This window comes from Puccinia triticina, chromosome 2A, assembly GCF_026914185.1.
Source record: "Puccinia triticina chromosome 2A, complete sequence".
Lineage (NCBI taxonomy): Eukaryota > Fungi > Basidiomycota > Pucciniomycetes > Pucciniales > Pucciniaceae > Puccinia > Puccinia triticina.
Genome location: NC_070559.1, coordinates 3,573,274 through 3,589,937, shown reverse-complemented (window position 1 = coordinate 3,589,937; position 16,664 = coordinate 3,573,274). Strand labels below are relative to the sequence as shown.

At 45.5% G+C, this 16,664-nt stretch overlaps 2 protein-coding genes across 2 annotated transcripts; one reads left to right on the top strand and one right to left on the bottom strand.

Annotated features, from left to right (window-relative positions):
- Nucleotides 1-7,855: 7,855 nt before the first annotated feature.
- PtA15_2A362 (uncharacterized protein) lies at nucleotides 7,856-9,639 on the top strand (the record flags this gene model as incomplete). The annotated part of the gene is made up of 3 exons (XM_053166376.1): nucleotides 7,856-8,281; nucleotides 8,356-9,244; nucleotides 9,338-9,639. The coding sequence occupies 3 exons, from the start codon at nucleotides 7,856-7,858 to the stop codon at nucleotides 9,637-9,639; spliced, it is 1,617 nt and encodes a 538-aa protein (XP_053017604.1).
- A 6,043-nt stretch (nucleotides 9,640-15,682) lies between these two features.
- On the bottom strand, nucleotides 15,683-15,990 carry PtA15_2A361 (uncharacterized protein; the record flags this gene model as incomplete). The annotated part of the gene is made up of 2 exons (XM_053166375.1): nucleotides 15,683-15,900; nucleotides 15,978-15,990. 2 exons carry the CDS (start codon nucleotides 15,988-15,990, stop codon nucleotides 15,683-15,685), a joined length of 231 nt encoding a protein of 76 aa, XP_053017603.1.
- Between the last annotated feature and the right edge of the window lie 674 nt (nucleotides 15,991-16,664).

Genomic DNA, 16,664 nt, shown 5'->3' with positions numbered 1-16,664 from the left:
TTTTTTTAAAAATCAAGCTCATGTGTTACAGGTAAAAGAAAGATACCAGCAGAGAGCCATGCTTCTTGGCTATCTCTTGAAGCAGCTGACTTGGCCCCAGCTGTCCTTGCGTAGCCTCAACGGAGGGACAAGCAAAAAAGGCTGAAAACAGACATCTGCTGCCTACTGTTTTGCGAGGTAGGGCGTAAGTCCCTCCTTCGGAGGGTCGCTTCGCGACAGCGCTCGCGCGCCTCCGATCGAGGGACTTAGCTAAGTTCAAAGAGAACGGGTTGCAAGACATTCTCCAGTTCGATCAAACTAGGAGAAACGACAACAGAAGGACCAATGTGAAACGGCCGGAGGAGTGTAGCAGTAAAATGAACTACTGAATCTCCCCGGCAGCAGATGAACAGTCCAAGAATGATTAGAAAATCAAATACCCTCCCTCGGATCGAGGGAGAGAACCCGTCATCTCCAAAAGATGAATGACAGGAGCGATGTGGATCCTAGAATCCTCAAACGCTCCTGTCCACGCTCTACTCCTCCGGCCGAAGAGCCGAAGGAAGAATAACTAAACAGAGCTACAACCCTACCGGTTGTAGCTCGAATATATAAATGGGGGCCTTTGGGTGATTCAAGGTCCCCCAGATACATTTATAACCACTTCGAAGCTTTGCCTGTCTCGCCCTCGTCTAATTGACCTGTGCGCCAGCCGGACCTTGCCTCGACCTTGGTTTACTTGAATCAGTAGCCTTTTTTACCGCAGACCCTCGCTGAGAGTAAGTCTGCGTTTTTTCCCTTTTCTATCGGGATTTTATCCCAAACTATATCCTGGGTGCGAGTAATCGCGCAACTACCCCCTTTCCAAGGGCCCCAGAAGCCACAGGACACAAAAACCCCTGCGCATTTTGTGCGCAGGCCCTGTAAGAACCGCGGAGGGCACTAAACCACCCCAGGCGCCCCTGGCCCCTCCGTTAACCTCTTTTTTTGTTTCATTAGAAGTAGCTTTTCCTAAGCTACTTCGCACTTCTACCGCACATTTGATGCGCGCTACATCGCACCATGCTCTGTCGCCGGCGTAGCTAGAGGAGTATTCATACTCTTGGCATCACCAAGCCTGACATTTTACTTCACCCCACAGGCCTCCTTGAATGTAGTTTTGAAATTTGGTGTTAGAAAAGTGTTGAGTTGCTGTCTGACTTGATGTGACACTCCCTGTGAAACTTACATCATTCTATACTTTTGACTGTCAGTTAGGATGGTCCGTAGGAACTTAAATTCTCATCCCTGGACCATTTTCAACACACAGTCTTGACTCCCTGGATTGCCTTACCCTTGATCCATCCATAAATAGCGGACACTTGCACACTCAAACATTCACTGCTTCCTCTCTCCACATATCTCCACTACCCCGCTTCAAATCACCTCTTCCGCTTCTAATTCCTCATTTACTTTGTCAAACTGCTTCAATCTTTGCTCTGCATCAAACAGCTCTTTTGCCAATTTGGTGAGAATCAACACCAGAAACTCAATCACCCTCAATCCTCAATCCTCTTGTGCCTTGGCTGAACTGTGTCCCTTCTCTTCTTCCTCACTCTTATTTCCTTACTGCTCTCCCTCTCCTCAGATTTTTGGTTGCCTAGATAGTATCTATCTCTTCAAGTGGTAAACTTACTCCCTCTCAATTTTCCCTGTCTGTTATTTTTTCTTTTTCTAACTTGTGTTTCTCAGTCTGGTTTTGGTTTCACAACAATAAAAAGTCTAGTTCTAACAAAAAGCCTTGAACATCAACTTGCAAAAGTGTATGCAAGTTGCAACCAGCCAACTTTGGATCCCCCTAATTTTCTAAACAAATTGCAGCTGCATGAACAATGGGTGTTGATGTTTCACACTATTAAAAATTTACAATGATTGAGAATAGTTGGTTGAAATCATTTCCAAAAAGTTGTCATGAGTGGCAGGCAAATTTGGAGTATAATATTTTGTGTCTGAAACAAGGTGTGCAATTTGTGCACAGATGCAATATAATTGTATATAGATGTCTTGGTGGAGGCCTGAGTTTTGCTCCAGCATCATTGTACATGAGAGGGAGACAAAGCTGCCTATAAACACTATTCTTTCTTGTAGCCAGAATTTTGAAAATGATTCCTGGAGTTGCAAACTGGTGGAACTTAATTTGGAACACTTGAGCATTCTCCACTTTTTTAAAAAAATATTGAAGACCAACGCTTGGTGATAGGGAAAATCTGAGAAGGTCAAATTGTAGGGATAGTGATGTTGCATAAGTTGCATCAGGGACAGATCTGTGGAGAGGATGGAGGAGGAGCTATAAAAATTCAAAAAGGGAGGGGCGGCTTCGCGGCCAGCCACAGCGAGTCACCCACCAGGGGGGACTTGTGTTAATTATTATTTAGGGACAGCCCGGACCCTCCGTTCGAGAGGCTCTGTTCCAGGGTTTGGGCCAGCAGATTGGTTTGACCAGGAGGCTCGCGGTCCGCCCCCCTTTCGCTACCGCAGCTGCGTAGTCGGAAGGGTTTCAAGAGGCATGATAGGGCATGATGCCTTCGCGGCGCGCTGGGGGATTTTGATCCCGCTCTTTTGGATCCCTGCGAGACTGCGATGACTTGGCTGCAGAGCGCGCGCCCAGCGCTACTGCTGTTGCCCCGGGGTGCCATTTTTCTCTCTGTAATTATCAAACTTGCACACTTTCTTGTTGGTTTTTTGATGTATGTAATAATTAGTAATTGATGTTGTTGTATGTAACTTCAACTTGTATTCAATTTCAGCCGATTCAAAAGGGAAAACCGTTGGGTTGTTTTTTTGTGATGGTTTACAGAAACGATGGAGAACCCATGAGTTTTGAAACCTGACATCACTGTTCAAGTATGTGGAACTTCTGAAATACTAGAAGATCATTATGCTCTCAAACGGGGAGCTTTGTCGTTACATGTTTACCTTGACGTGGGGAAGATCATGATGCTCTCAAACGGGGAGCTTTGACGTTACATGATGAGACGAGGGTGTGGATGGCACGGTGATACTTGAACAGACCTGAACTGTGAACTGCGTTCTGCAGATAGATGTTTTATCTAAATATCAATTCGGATTATGGGCAAGTGCTTGATGTACCACCCGAACATCATCTTAGAACTTCCCATGAGTCTTTTCCAGTCAAATACCTCCTTCAGCGGATTTAAGTACTTATCCAGAAATTAGTTAGCTATAAAGCTCTTCAAGTATTGCCAAGCCCGTTGTGAAAGTCATGTTACGAAATATTTGCTTTCTGATCAGCTACCTTGCCTGCGGAGTGGCAGCTCGTCCAGCGCTACCGAGCCTGTCAGCTCCAGCTCAAGAGGATATCATCAACGCATATGACCTTGGAAAACAATTCAGTCGGAAGCGCCCCCCGGAGAATCAAGTTGAAACCTGCCGACCCTGTCATCTTAGCTGTCATAGTAACACTCAATGTAAGAGAACTCTTTTCATCTATTTTTTTCCTATCTTCAAACTTCATCCGTGTTCTCAGTCTAATTCTGTTGAAATCAGGGGAGGCACCAAATACTTTGCTGCCAGACGGGTTCAAGAGGCCAAGGGCAGAACAACATGGCAGTCAAGGTAATTCACAACCAAGCCCCTACCCATGCGGCTTATCTACTGATAACAACATTCATGAGACATCCATGTCCCCTGCCATTCACCATACAAGAATGGATTTCATCAACGAAGACCCTGAGATGTACAGGCTTTCAGAACCTCAATTGAATTTGGGCTCAAAAGATCTTTATAATCAATGGATCACATTGTTGGATCAATCGGAATGGAAGGCAGATTCAGACTTGGATTTACCTGGAAAAGATTACATGAAAATTCAAGATCATACAAATTCTCATCAATACTCCAAACATCAAGATAACAATGAGGATCAAAGTGAGTGGGAAATATCAAATAAAAATTTGCCTGAAGAGATATATCTGAAAATATCATTCCTTTTTTATCACAGATAATTTGACATGGGGAATTTCTACAATGCATGATCCTATTCAAGTTGATAAGAAAGCCAATAATAATCCCATAATGGATTCAATAGCCATCATTGACCACCACAAATTAAATGATTTGGTTGGAGGCAATGACCACCAAGAGAAAACTTTAGATGAAAATAAAGCATCTGATTCTGGCAAGGTTATAAAAGGATTCTCAGAAGGATTGGAAGAAATGATAAACTCCCATGAAGTTGATAAATTTCATGAAGCTGTTTTTGGAGGTAGCATGGGCAATAAAATATCAGATGAAATGGAGGAGTCAATTATCAACAAGATTGAAATATCCAAGTTACTAGAAAATACCTTGGGATCCAGCAATCCTCATACTGCATGGCAAGCACTGTTTAAATTTTTGGATCAACCAGGTTGGAAGCAAGATTCGGATTTGTTTTTCCCTGGAGATGACATTCAAATCCAAGCTCTTGAAGCAGATCCACACTCTGAGGGTGTAGAAAGCCATGTGGATGATGAGCATAATGAAAGCGATTTGCAAGACATGATGATTCATGATGAACCAATTAAAACAGGTAGATCAGAAAACAAAAAACAAGAATATTTTGATCAACACAAAAAAAATCATGCTAAAGCTATGAAAAACCTGAAAACAATCTCAGATGAAGAGATAGAGGAATACTTGAATAAAACACATTATCCAAGAAACAAAATCCAAATGAATGATGAATACTTGGATTTATTCATTAATAGGTTCCGTGAAAAACTTTCATGTATGCCTCCCAGTTTGAGATGGGGAGAAGTCATCAAATTGGATTCAATGGAAAAATATCCTGTCAGATTAATTTGGAATCAACCCACCAAAAAATATGCAATCAGGGTTTTAAAAGTTACAAATAATGAGACTGCAACTCATGATTCTTTGTCTATTAAAGGGAAAAGACAAATTTTTGACATGTTTATCAGATTGGTTGAGTGGCTTATATTGATCAATAAGTCTGTACTCACCAGCATTCATGGAATTGAAAGCAATTACCAAGATGAATATGAAGCTCACCATAAGCTTGTAGATTGGCTATTTGACCAGGCTTTCAATCCAGGAGAAAATGAACTGCCAGTTATTGGATCTATTGACCATGTTGAAGAAGGGATGGACTTTGGACCAATTCAAGCCGGACTATCTACTTACCTTTCCCATGAAGCAAATTCAAATGAAGCATTTGAATTATGCATGTTGATCACTAAAGTATACTATGGAACATCCAGAATTGATGTTTTCAAGTGGCTTGATGGTCTTGGTGATGATTTGGATAAGTCATTCAGAAGATTAATATACAATGGGATCAAATCAAAATTAGAGTTCCGCAAACCAGTTGAAATCCATGAAGATAATTTTACTCAAGTTGGAAACTTCAGAATTCCACCATTGAGTTTCTTCCCCAATCAATTGAAGCCCCAAGACCCCAGAGTTTTGTATCACATCACATTTGATAAAGAAGAAGAGAAACTTCTTCAAGATCTTGAAAATATTCTGACTGAAGTCAAAGCCAATAAAAAACTTAAAAAGTTCCACCTTGAAGACCTTGCAGTTGTAGTAAGGAACCTTGTATATGATGAAGAAGAAGATGCATCTTGGGGATCTGCTGTAGTCACTTATAATAACAGGAAGCTTCTTGAAAACAGCAGATTTTTAACTCGGTTCAAACGGTTGATGGTTTATGTGAAAGCTTGCTTCATAGGTTTGGAAGATACATTTGAATCAAAGAGTAGTGCATGGGATGGAAAAATCTACAGAAAGTTTTTTTATGAATGGCTAGATGATTTAATGATGGGACAAACCATAAACATATTACCAATCTTTGGAAATTTCAAGGTTAAAAATAGAAATTTCCTTCAAGAACCTCCCAGCTCCCGGGATTTCTCTGAAATCCAAAAATTGCTAATTGATTGGCTGAGTTCCTCGCAGCCAAATTCAGAAGAACTCATCAGATTATCCACTGCTTTGATTGGTTATTGGTGCAAGAATCATCAAAGTGTGGTATTCAAGCAGTCTTTCAAGGATGACCAAGATTTCTGGGATACTGTAACTGAAGTCCTCAAGCCAAAATTCAATTCACGTGGAAAACAGTCTTTGATCAGGTTTTTCTCAGAAACAAAAACATCAAACACCGCAAATATGGAAAAATTGAACAAGGTTGTCCCAGCAGTTTTCAAACAGGGTCTGACCAACAAGTTACGCGCCCCGGACCCAGAAAGGCGCAGAAATCCCCGGACAAAGTCTGTCCAAGAACTGCTTGCACAATCTAGTCCCAGCAGTTGATTTCTGCAGTGCGCAGTTTGAATGTTTATATTTTCTACTTTCTTCTCAATCCTCATGTTCAACTCCTCTATTCTTAAAAGTGTGACCCCTTCTCTCTTGATCACCTTCTTTTATAGTTTCATTTTCATAACTGTTTTATAGGTTTTTGGGCTCATTGACTGGAGATTGAAGTATTTCCTTCTATAGCACCCCCGTGATGTCACATGTGTGTGCAATGATGAATCATTTATTACCTTTGACTTCAGCCCTCCTGTGGTCTTTTACATATACCTGAGCCGCAATGATTAATATGGATTCTTTCTTCCAAAATGATACATACATATTGAGCAGTCAGAGAGGGCTAAGGTGCTTTTTGTCCGAGCAAGCTATGAAGAGCGAGAGCCTGAGCAGTCCCTTATTGAGCTGCGGGCTGTTTCCCGGAACCAGGGGCAGAAGAGCGTGTTTTCTGAACACACGGTGGTGCTCTGTGCTGGGCTCGAGTCGAGCTTAACTAAGCCTCTCCGAGGAGGCGCGAAGCGTCTCTGAAGGAGAGGCTTAGGACTAAAGTCCCATGCTTGGCCTGAGGCTGACGGGGTTTTACAGAGAAAATCATGTTTTTTGAAATTACATCTCTTTTTACTCCCCTCTTTTGGCTTCAATTTCCATGCCTCATGTGCCAGTTTGTAGGCCTTGATCTTAGCTATCTTGTACAAGTTTTTTCAAGTAAATCCATTCATCACTGACCGCTCAGCGGCCATTCTTGCGAGGGCTCTTCTTGAGCAATGTGAACAAGCCATTGGATCATCCGAAGGTCGCCGTTGGACATGCTCTCACGGGTTTGTTTGGTATTAACTTAAAAATGACTGGTCTCTCAAAGAGTGCCATCCCATGCAGGCAGCTTGCGGTAGAGATGTCCAACCTTATTTTCATGTGACTAGGCCGGACGCGCTATCCGGTCTACACCAGGCCGGATAGGCTCTAAAGTGGGGTTTTTTACATCAATTTCTCTTTGAGGGGATGGGGGTAGGTATTGTGCTGAATACATGATATTATGTAGAAATGAAAGCTGATTCTAATGGTACTCGAGGCTGTGAAGAAATCAGAAGGGTATACGGTGATAGGTGGGTTTGAAGGGAATTTTGGACAAATGGCTGGGCAGCCTCAAGCCAAATTTGGGACATTAGGCACAAGTCCCTCCCGCAAGCGGGAGGGTGCTCGCGCCCCGCGAGCACAGGGAGGGACTTGTGTTAAGTTCGGGCTCGAGTGCCCTTGGTAAAAGCACACCGGTGACCGAAGAAGAGTCGACCGGCGGGTGGCCCGAAAGCCGAGAGCCCCGACCGTCGTCCCCGCTCGGTCCCCCGGTGTGAACTTTCCAGACTGCTCTCGCAAAGGCCGGTGCCGTTCCAGAAATCGGTAGAATGTTCGGTAAGCACGGGCTGCTCCGCGCCGAGCCTCGTTTCGGTAGCCAAAGAAATCGTCGAACTGCTATTAAAGGGTATGCCCTCTCGCACGCCGCCGCCCATCCACGCAAGACATCCAGACAAAGCATTTGCACCAACCATAAGCCTCAGCTCCCAGGAAAATGTCATCCTTCTTCTACCCTCGTCACCAACAGCCCTCGGGCTACGGCCAGGCCCCCCTCTTCGATTTCCTCGACCAACACCCATCCCCCTTCTGCCCAGATCCCTATGATAGCTATCCCCGCCGTCCTTACTCCCACTCCCACCACCCCCATCGCGAGTCCGCCGGCTTGTTCCATCCCCAAGAATTGGGCTATCACGACCGCTATCAGGCCCCCAACATTCATCCACTGCGCCATTTGCGCCAGCAGCAGCTAGACCGAGATGCCCTCGAGAGCCATCCTCATAGCTTAGGCTACAACTCCTCCCATCCACTACATCAATTGCGTCAGCACAAGCTGGATCGGGATGCACTGCAGAACCGGTTTCCTTATGGCCATCCATGTCGCCGAGCCTCATTGCATCATGGGCCTCCGAACTACACCGAGGTAAGAGTCAAACTTTCTGCATACACGCGGCAAGTTCACGATCGTTGAACTGACTTTTGAATTGCAACAATTAGCAGGACTCCTTGCGCGCCGAAAGAGCCCGAAGGCTGGCTGAAGCCAAGATGAGGCAGCTCGGACAATCCGTGCCGGAGGAAGAGATGAAAGTCGAGGTAACGCTCCCAGACGGAAGACAGTGTGTTGTGCCGATATCCTGGGCGAAGAAGATGCAGACGAAGTACCCGGGGATCCTGACGAATTCGATGATCAGGGCACATCGGACGCCGTCTCCAGCCCCTGCACAACTGGACCAGCCGCTGGCGAGCGAATCGGACCATGACAGCGATTTCTATGTACTCGATCCCACACAGGACCCATCAATACCTGTCCTCGCCACTTCTTCGCCGCCGCCTTCGGCCGCTCGCCGGAGGACGCCGAGTCCCCAACCGCCCAAGCATTCGCCCGAAGAGCAGGATGCAGCTGCTCGTCTGATTCAACAGCAGTTCCGGGCGCATCAATCCTTGAAGCATCTGGCTGAGCTCGAACTGACATTCGACAAGCTGAAGAGCGAGTTCACCTATCCGGCTCTGTTCGACCTCAAGTTCGTGGCCTCGCCCGAGCAGTCCGACAGTCCAACGCCCTCGTCGACCAAGCTGGCCTTCAACCACCCCGTCAACCGCTCCGTCCAGGCCTTCGAAGAGGGCCTCACCCAGCTCCAGATCAAGGCCGACGCAATCCTCTCCAGAGGCAACCCGAAGGTCAAGAGCTGGAGGAAACGGCTCATCAAAGCTGTCGAGGCTCAGCTCGATCAACTCGACCGCTTCAAAACCGAAGCCTGGTCTGCCCAGCATCTCGCCCATCTCGAAAGCGCAACCAAAAACCAAACCGACGACGGCTGTGAGGATGTGGAGATGACTGACGAGATTATGAACACCGATGTTGAGAGTGTATCTTCTGATCGTCTCAGTTGAGTAGTATGCCCCATCTCCCTTCTTTGGGCCCGAACACAGGACAAGGATGACGAACTGACCCCAGCTTCGATTACCATCGTTTATGCAGGTGTCGACTCGGCAGCATTAGCCATCCCTCTCCCGAATGAGGACGTCAGCCAAGTGCCCCCGGAGTCAGAAGAAACCCTGGTCATCCCGGCGCCCTCGGAGCAAGCCAATCAATCCCTCGAAACTCTCGTCATTCCCGTCGCCACTTCTGCCGCTCACCCACCCCCTCCTCTCTCCAAGAGTGACGCTTCCTTCGCCCCGGCTCGTGTTGTGGATCCGCTGGTAACCAGCAATGGCGACTTGATTTGTCCTGCTCCAGCCGCGTCCATCGGCTCGGATGATATCCTTGTATCTCCTGTTTAAGCTCAGTTGCTGTATATCCTCTTGCCTAAACATGATGTCATTCTGCTTCCTTTGCATTTCCTTCTTCGTTTTGTTTTTATATAACACTTAGCTAAAGAAAACGGTCAAGATAGATATATGCATGGCTCCTTTGTTAATTTCTTGTTTTGGTATCTGTTGTGGCACGTTGATTGAAGATTGATTTTTATTTGCTTTGAGACATTAATGCCTGACTCACATGTAAAATTAATTGTTGAATCTAAATCAATGAAAAAACAAATGCTTCTGTAATACACTAAAATGTGTGACAACAAAAGAAGATAAACAAGCCTATGTTCTCTAGTACGTGGGACAAAAAAATTATACATATTAAAAATAATAAAAAACAATACGAAAAATTAGCACAACGACTCCCAAAAAAAATTATTTTGGGTCGATGACTCCCAAAAAAAGGGTCTAGGTTGATGTCGAGCGCTGGTCGAAAAACAGTCGCGCCGACGTATGGGAGTCGTTTTCCCAAAAGTTGGGAGTCGTTTTTCCAAGACCCTATTTTTTTGGTCCAATAACAGTACTGTTATTTCCATTTTTCCGTAATGAAATTTTGATACTATATCCAATTGCATGAGGTTTTTTTTTTTTGAAAATAATATGTCCAAATGAAGGAAGAAACAAAAAAAAATCTCAATACTATACTGGCCAGATGTGGCCAGTACCACTACCCACACCAGGGGGGAAAGTGTGGCACTCTCTAGAGAGTGCCAGACCATAATTTCTTTCTGGAACCCTGCTAGATGTCAACTGTGTAGAGTGTGCAATTCAAGGCTAAGGCCCCGTTTGGAGCCGATATAATTGCGCGATATAATCTGGAATTTTGTGACATCTGATCAAGTTTTGGCGGACCTGATCAGATGTCACATAGGATGTCAGGCAAAAAAACTCATATATCACCCGGATTATATCGGCTCCAAACGGGGCCTAAGCTTCAGCCAATGTTGATGTTGTGTCTAACTAAAGCTGATCTCATCTCTAGCTTAATAAGGTGAGTGGGGCGGAATTTCACCTTGACCAATTTATGACTTGAGTGCAGCTCAACTTGAATCATATTTGATAGCTCAGTTGGCTCTGGGCTCACATCATGGGTTACTGTAACAGCTTGTGGATGAGACAACCATCATTCTTCTAGAGAATAATATCACAGCAGATCCCAAATTTTAGCCGGATAAGTGCAGCAGGAGCTCAAGTTGTAAATCCTGCCTGTTCCAGTGCATAGTTTTTAATTTCATGGAGGTTTAATTGAACCTCATAAAGCCCAAGATTCAATAAAATCCATGTCATGAAATCTCAGAGCCCCCTTGGTGGGCTTTTATATGTATACCAGCCTGCTGAGAGTGATCCCTCTTGGCAAGCTGGTATATGTATGCCAGACTGCGAAGAGGGGATTCCTCTTGTTGGGCTGGTATACAGGTAGACTGTCACTTGTGTGACATTTCCACCATGATTTTTGGCCAAACATCCCATGATTTTTGGCCAAACATCAGGCTGGAAACTCCCCTGCAAAGTACATTTCAATGAGGGGAGTTGTGTCTCCTCTTGATGGCCAGCTGCAGCGGTCATTGAAGAGAATTACATCACCTAGGTGGTGATGGACTGTCACTTGTGTGACATGTCTACCCTGATTTTTGGCCAAACGTCAGGGTGGACAGTCCCCTGTAAAGTACAGGTCATCAAGGGGAGTTGTATCTCTTCTTGATGACCACCTGTACCATTCATTGAGGAGAGTTCCATCCCCTGGATGACTAGTACAGCTGGGTCATTGATGTGGAGTTGTAACTCCCTTCAATGACCACCTGTACCAGTCATCAAGGAGAGTTGCAACTCCTCTCCATGACCCAGCTGTACCTGTCGTTGGCAGGAGTTGTAACTCCCCCCGATGACCAGGATTGACTGGCCATTGAGGGTAGTTACAACTCTCCTTGATGACCAGTACAGGTGGTCATCAAAGGGAGTTACAACTCCGCATTGATGACCCAGCTTTACTGGTCATTGGCAGGAGTTGTAACTCCCTTCAATGACCAGTCAGTACCGGTCATCAGGGGAAGTTGCAACTCCCCTCAGTGACTGGTATAGCTGGTCATTGAAGGGAGTTACAACTCCACTTGGTGAGCAGCTTTACCAGCCGTTGAGGCGAGTTACTACCCTTGATGACCTGTACTGACTGATCATTGTGAGGAGTTGTCACTCCCTTCAATGCCCAGAACTCCTGTGATAATACTTCTTAAAACTAGGAAGAAAGGGAAGAAAACATAATTGGAAACAAGGCTGACCTAGTGTTGGCAGAGAGATCAAATTCTCTGCCAAGCCAGATTGAGGAGGGGACAAATCCGCCTAAGTACGCATTGGATGATGAATGAGTAAAATGTAATGTGAAACCTTTGTGGAGTCTTCAGTATGCGTGGGCTTTACAAGCCAACACAAATGTTACCAGCAACATGCATTCAGTGAAGTAGTGAATTCTGAATGGCATGATACTCCAAAGTGCGGGTGGAAAACCCTGGGTTTCACTTCCAAGTAGTTGCTCACATGGTGACATAAATTTGACACTCCTACCTTGTAAAGGATGTACAATGGAGAGAAACTGGGAAGTAAATTCTGGATAGGCTTGGGAGGGATTATCAGTTAAACAGAAAAACACACCATGTGATGCAGTTGGACAGCCAAAACTTTGCCCCAATCCCCACATGAGATTAGACTGGGAGTATGATCCATTCAACATCACATCCAGCCTGCAGTTTGTAATGAGTTCAGCATCAGCATAGCCATTACTTGCTCCTGGGAGCACCACCAACATTCAACTGACATCCAACCCAGAGCCTGACAAAATTACGGTCTGGCACTCTTTAGAGAGTGCCACACTTTCCCCCCTGGTGTCAGTAGGGATGAAAATCTATCTATTTCTTGGGCTTGGGAATCAGAGCACCCAAAGCCTTTCTGGCCTCAGCAAATTCCCCTGAGAGGGAAAAATCCTCACAAAGCCACATAAGGCTGCTGAAGGATTTTGAAGTAGTTGAAGGGAACATACAACCATGTCTGGAGCCACAGAGAACAATCTCTCAACAGAACAAGACCTACCCGGTGTTCCTAAATAAGCCCTTGCTATTGCCGCAATGACCAGGTAGGTGGCATGTTTCACCTGGACAATCATCAGGAGCCCACATGTCATTGCCTCATGTTTACACCTGGTTAAGTGTGTTATTGCGGTAACCAGGGGCAAAAAAAGTTACTATGTATACCTGTATTTTTTGTTTCAGAGAAAAACCACAGAATACTATAAAGGCCAATTTCAGTAAGGGCCAATACTAGTACAGTTATTAGTATAGGTTGGTACAACCAGACCTATACAATAACAAAAAGGCCTGGTTATAGTAGAGTATAGTATAGGCACATTGTTGATAGCAATACATTGTATTGCTGTATCCAATATGTACCAATACATACCAATGTATCTGATTTGTACCAATACATAGCAATACAATTTATCATTGTATTGGATACATATCCAATGCATACCAATATGTATCTGATACATACTAATATGTATCCAATACATACCAATACATATTTGATACAATGTACTATAAACCTTGCCAAGTGTATTTAAAAAAACAGCCCTAACCCCTAAACCCCGGCCCCTAACCCCCAAATGGGGCATGGGGGCAGTGGGAATTGAACTTTAAAACTTGCTGTAAGGGGGAGTAACAACCATTGGTTGCGCTGCCCAGGTTTTGTGGCGAGGTTCCTATGTACTCAGCTCTTCCAGCCCAACCAGCTCCAGTGCTCCTTCTGCTTTTAGCCAAAGAAAAATGCACATTTTTCTTTGGCTACAAGCCTAAGAATTAGGGGGTTGAGAAATCAACTCCCATAAGTTAAAAAATTGACTCCCTAATGGAGTTTACGTCGCGCAGACCGCTTTGGAATGTCTCCCCCGGGTCCTCATGACCAAATTTTGACCCGGGGGCGTTTTGGGAGTTGGAATTGTAATTCTGTGATCCCAAACAGGAGTTGGGATTTTAATTTGACAAAAAATCCCAGAAAATAGAGAAATTTTCATATCTCCTCACTGGAGCAGCCAAACGCTCCCAAAATTTTACACCTTTCTAGATACACTATCTGTAAAATAGTTTGAGATTTACAGTAGTAGAAAAAATCAGGAAGGCCTTGAGGAACAGGGGGTTAATTGGGCGGATTTCCTTAATAGGAAATCCCCGGAATACTTAGCTACAGTGCTCAAAACACTCCAAAATCTTTTCTGCAAAACTAATAAACTATCTAGAGAATATTTTTGGCTTCACGGAATTAGCACACCTCAGGGACACCTTGTGTAGCCAGGGGGTGATTTAGCGGATTTCCTACAAAGGCAATCCGCCAAAACCTTCTCTATGGTGCTCCAAGCTGCCACAAATATTTTCTGCCATAAAGATATACTCTTTAAATCATATGTTGAGTCTCATGGCATTGGCACACCTCAGAGACACCTTGTGTAGCCAGGGGGGGTGATTTTGCGGATTCCCTACAAAGGCAATCCACCAAATCCTTATCTATGGTGCTCCAAACACCCCCAGATGTTTTTTTCCATATGAATCCACTATCTAGAAAATACTTTGAGCTCCATAGAGGTATTGCACATCAGGAACACCTTCTATAAGCGGCAGTGGTGGGTAGTTATGTTACCAATAACAGTAATGTAACGGTTTTTAAGCCGTTATTGTTACAGTAATATGTTTTAGAAAGTGTGTTCTTATGGCAGAAAAAATTTGGGGCCATTTGGAGCACCGTAGAGAAGGTTTTGGCAGATTGCCTTTGTAGGAAATTCTCCTTTGCAGGAGCACATCTTCTCAATTTGTGTTACTTCCAGTGTGGATCTTTGGGTAATCTTTGAGGATTATTGGAGTCAAAAACAGGACCTCTTCTCCTTTGCAGGAGCACATCTTCTCAATTTGTGTTACTTTGGGTGTGGTAGCCAGACCGGTACAGGGCTTCACGGACATCAAAAGTCCTCCAAAAAAACTCTGCCTCAGCCATATGAAACCACCCACCCCAGATCCTCAGTCCTCTGCACAGCCTCCATTTACTTTACTCCGCTCTTTTCCGCTCTGCCCCATCAAATTATTTCCGCTAGTTCTTTCTCCAACATTGTTTTCTTTTTTTTTTCTCCACCCCTCCTTTCCCTCTTTTGGTTGTCTCCGCAGATTATCTCCACATCAGGATGTTCCTTTCCCATTTTTAGTTTGATTGTGAAGTGTTGCGTGGTGTTTGTCTTGGTTGTTCTGGTTGTTTTCTGATGCTTGTGGTTGTCATAGTGGCAGACGTGCGTTGGACACAAGGGTCAGGTGCACACCGCTCATCTTAGACTACAGTTGCGCAAGGCATCCTACTGTACAAGAAATACCCCTGGGGGACCCCCGTCCGGAATTTTAGGGCCGGTTTTTTTTGTTTTTTCCCAATTTTATATGGCCAAAATCAGTTGGAAAGGGGGTTGGGACGGGTTGGGATCACGGTGTACATATGTATTACACTCCATGTTTGCCATGAGGGCCCCCAATTGCCCAGGTGGGTCATCTCAGGGCCATTGGAGGTGCTCTGATGTTGCTTGGGGGGCCTCCAATGTTGATTGGAGGTGCAATATCTATGGACTTATAGGTGCAATACCCCCATACGTATGGGTTTAGCATATGTAAGCTGGTATGTATGGCTTTACAGTATGTAGTTAGGCCAATGTCCGTAATTTCAGACCCAAACAAAATCAAACTTTTTTTTGGCTGGTCAGAAACCTTAGCCCACTTAGAACTGGAATCTAAATGATCCAAACAGCTCAAAAATGCCATCTACATGACATACTACCCAAATGACGGGCCATGGTGGTGTGCGTGCAAATGGGAAATCCCAGGGAATTTGTTGTTGAAAGGATTCATTTGGAGGTGGGGAATAATACCCCTTATCTCTGCTGCCCCGTTTATTGAAGTACCCAGTGGGCAATGGGTGGCCAGAGGGGTGGATCTGCCCAGTGTTATGTTTGCCCCCCCGGTTGTCCATTGAGTGAGAAAAGCTTGGCAAAATCGCGCTGGTTTATCGAAGTACCGAGTGGGTGATGGGTGGCCGGAGGGGTGGATACTACGGGTTGGATGTTGGGCTCTTCGACTAGGATGCTCCGGACCAGCTCGTATAGGCTCTTCAGTTCTGACTCCAGCAGGTGTTTGCAGGAACGCAGCTTGCTGATCGCTTGGTCTGTCCACAATATGAAGAACAGTCCTTCTCAGTTCTCCTCCTCCGGGTGGCTTGAATTGTAGGATGAGATGACTTACGCAGATTGGGCATTCTTGGTTTGCGGTGTGTGGTCGGAGGAGAGCAACGTGAGGTAATGCGACCTCGTCGAGCTCGGGTTTGGGCCGCTCAGGCTCATCCGGAGGCAGCCCGAAAGCCAGACGGCCTTCAAGGCAGATATGTACTTTATCCAAAGCGCATCTATTCTTATGTGTTTTTAGCCGACCCTCTTGAGTAGAAAAGACCGACTCAACGTGATGCGAGTCGGATGATGGATGGCGGCGGGTGTACCTTCCGGCGGGCCTGTCCGTGGGTCCGAAGGGGGAAGGATTGGTTGATCAGACCGATGGGCCTGCGGGCAAGGGCCCCGGTGGGAGCCGGGCATACACCAACAACGCCGCCAGGGGACACCCAGCTCCACAACGCCCTGGCTGGAAGACAGCGCCGCCTTAACCGGCCAGGGCGCAGCACCGGGTAGAAAAAAGGGGAGGAACTCACCAGTGGCTGTCGAATGGGCCCAAGAGCGAGCGTCCGTGGGTCTGGATGGGAGGAGGATCAATCGATCAGCAGGGCATCGTCGTCTTGGGTCTCTCTTCGATTTGTGCGTGGTGGGTTTTGAGGAGATGGGAGGAAAGAGACAAAAAAGAACTTACCTCGGTGGATTTGGAAAGGAACCAGGGAGCCCCTCGGGCCGACGGGCGTGGTCGGCGAGGCGGGTGGGTGCAGAT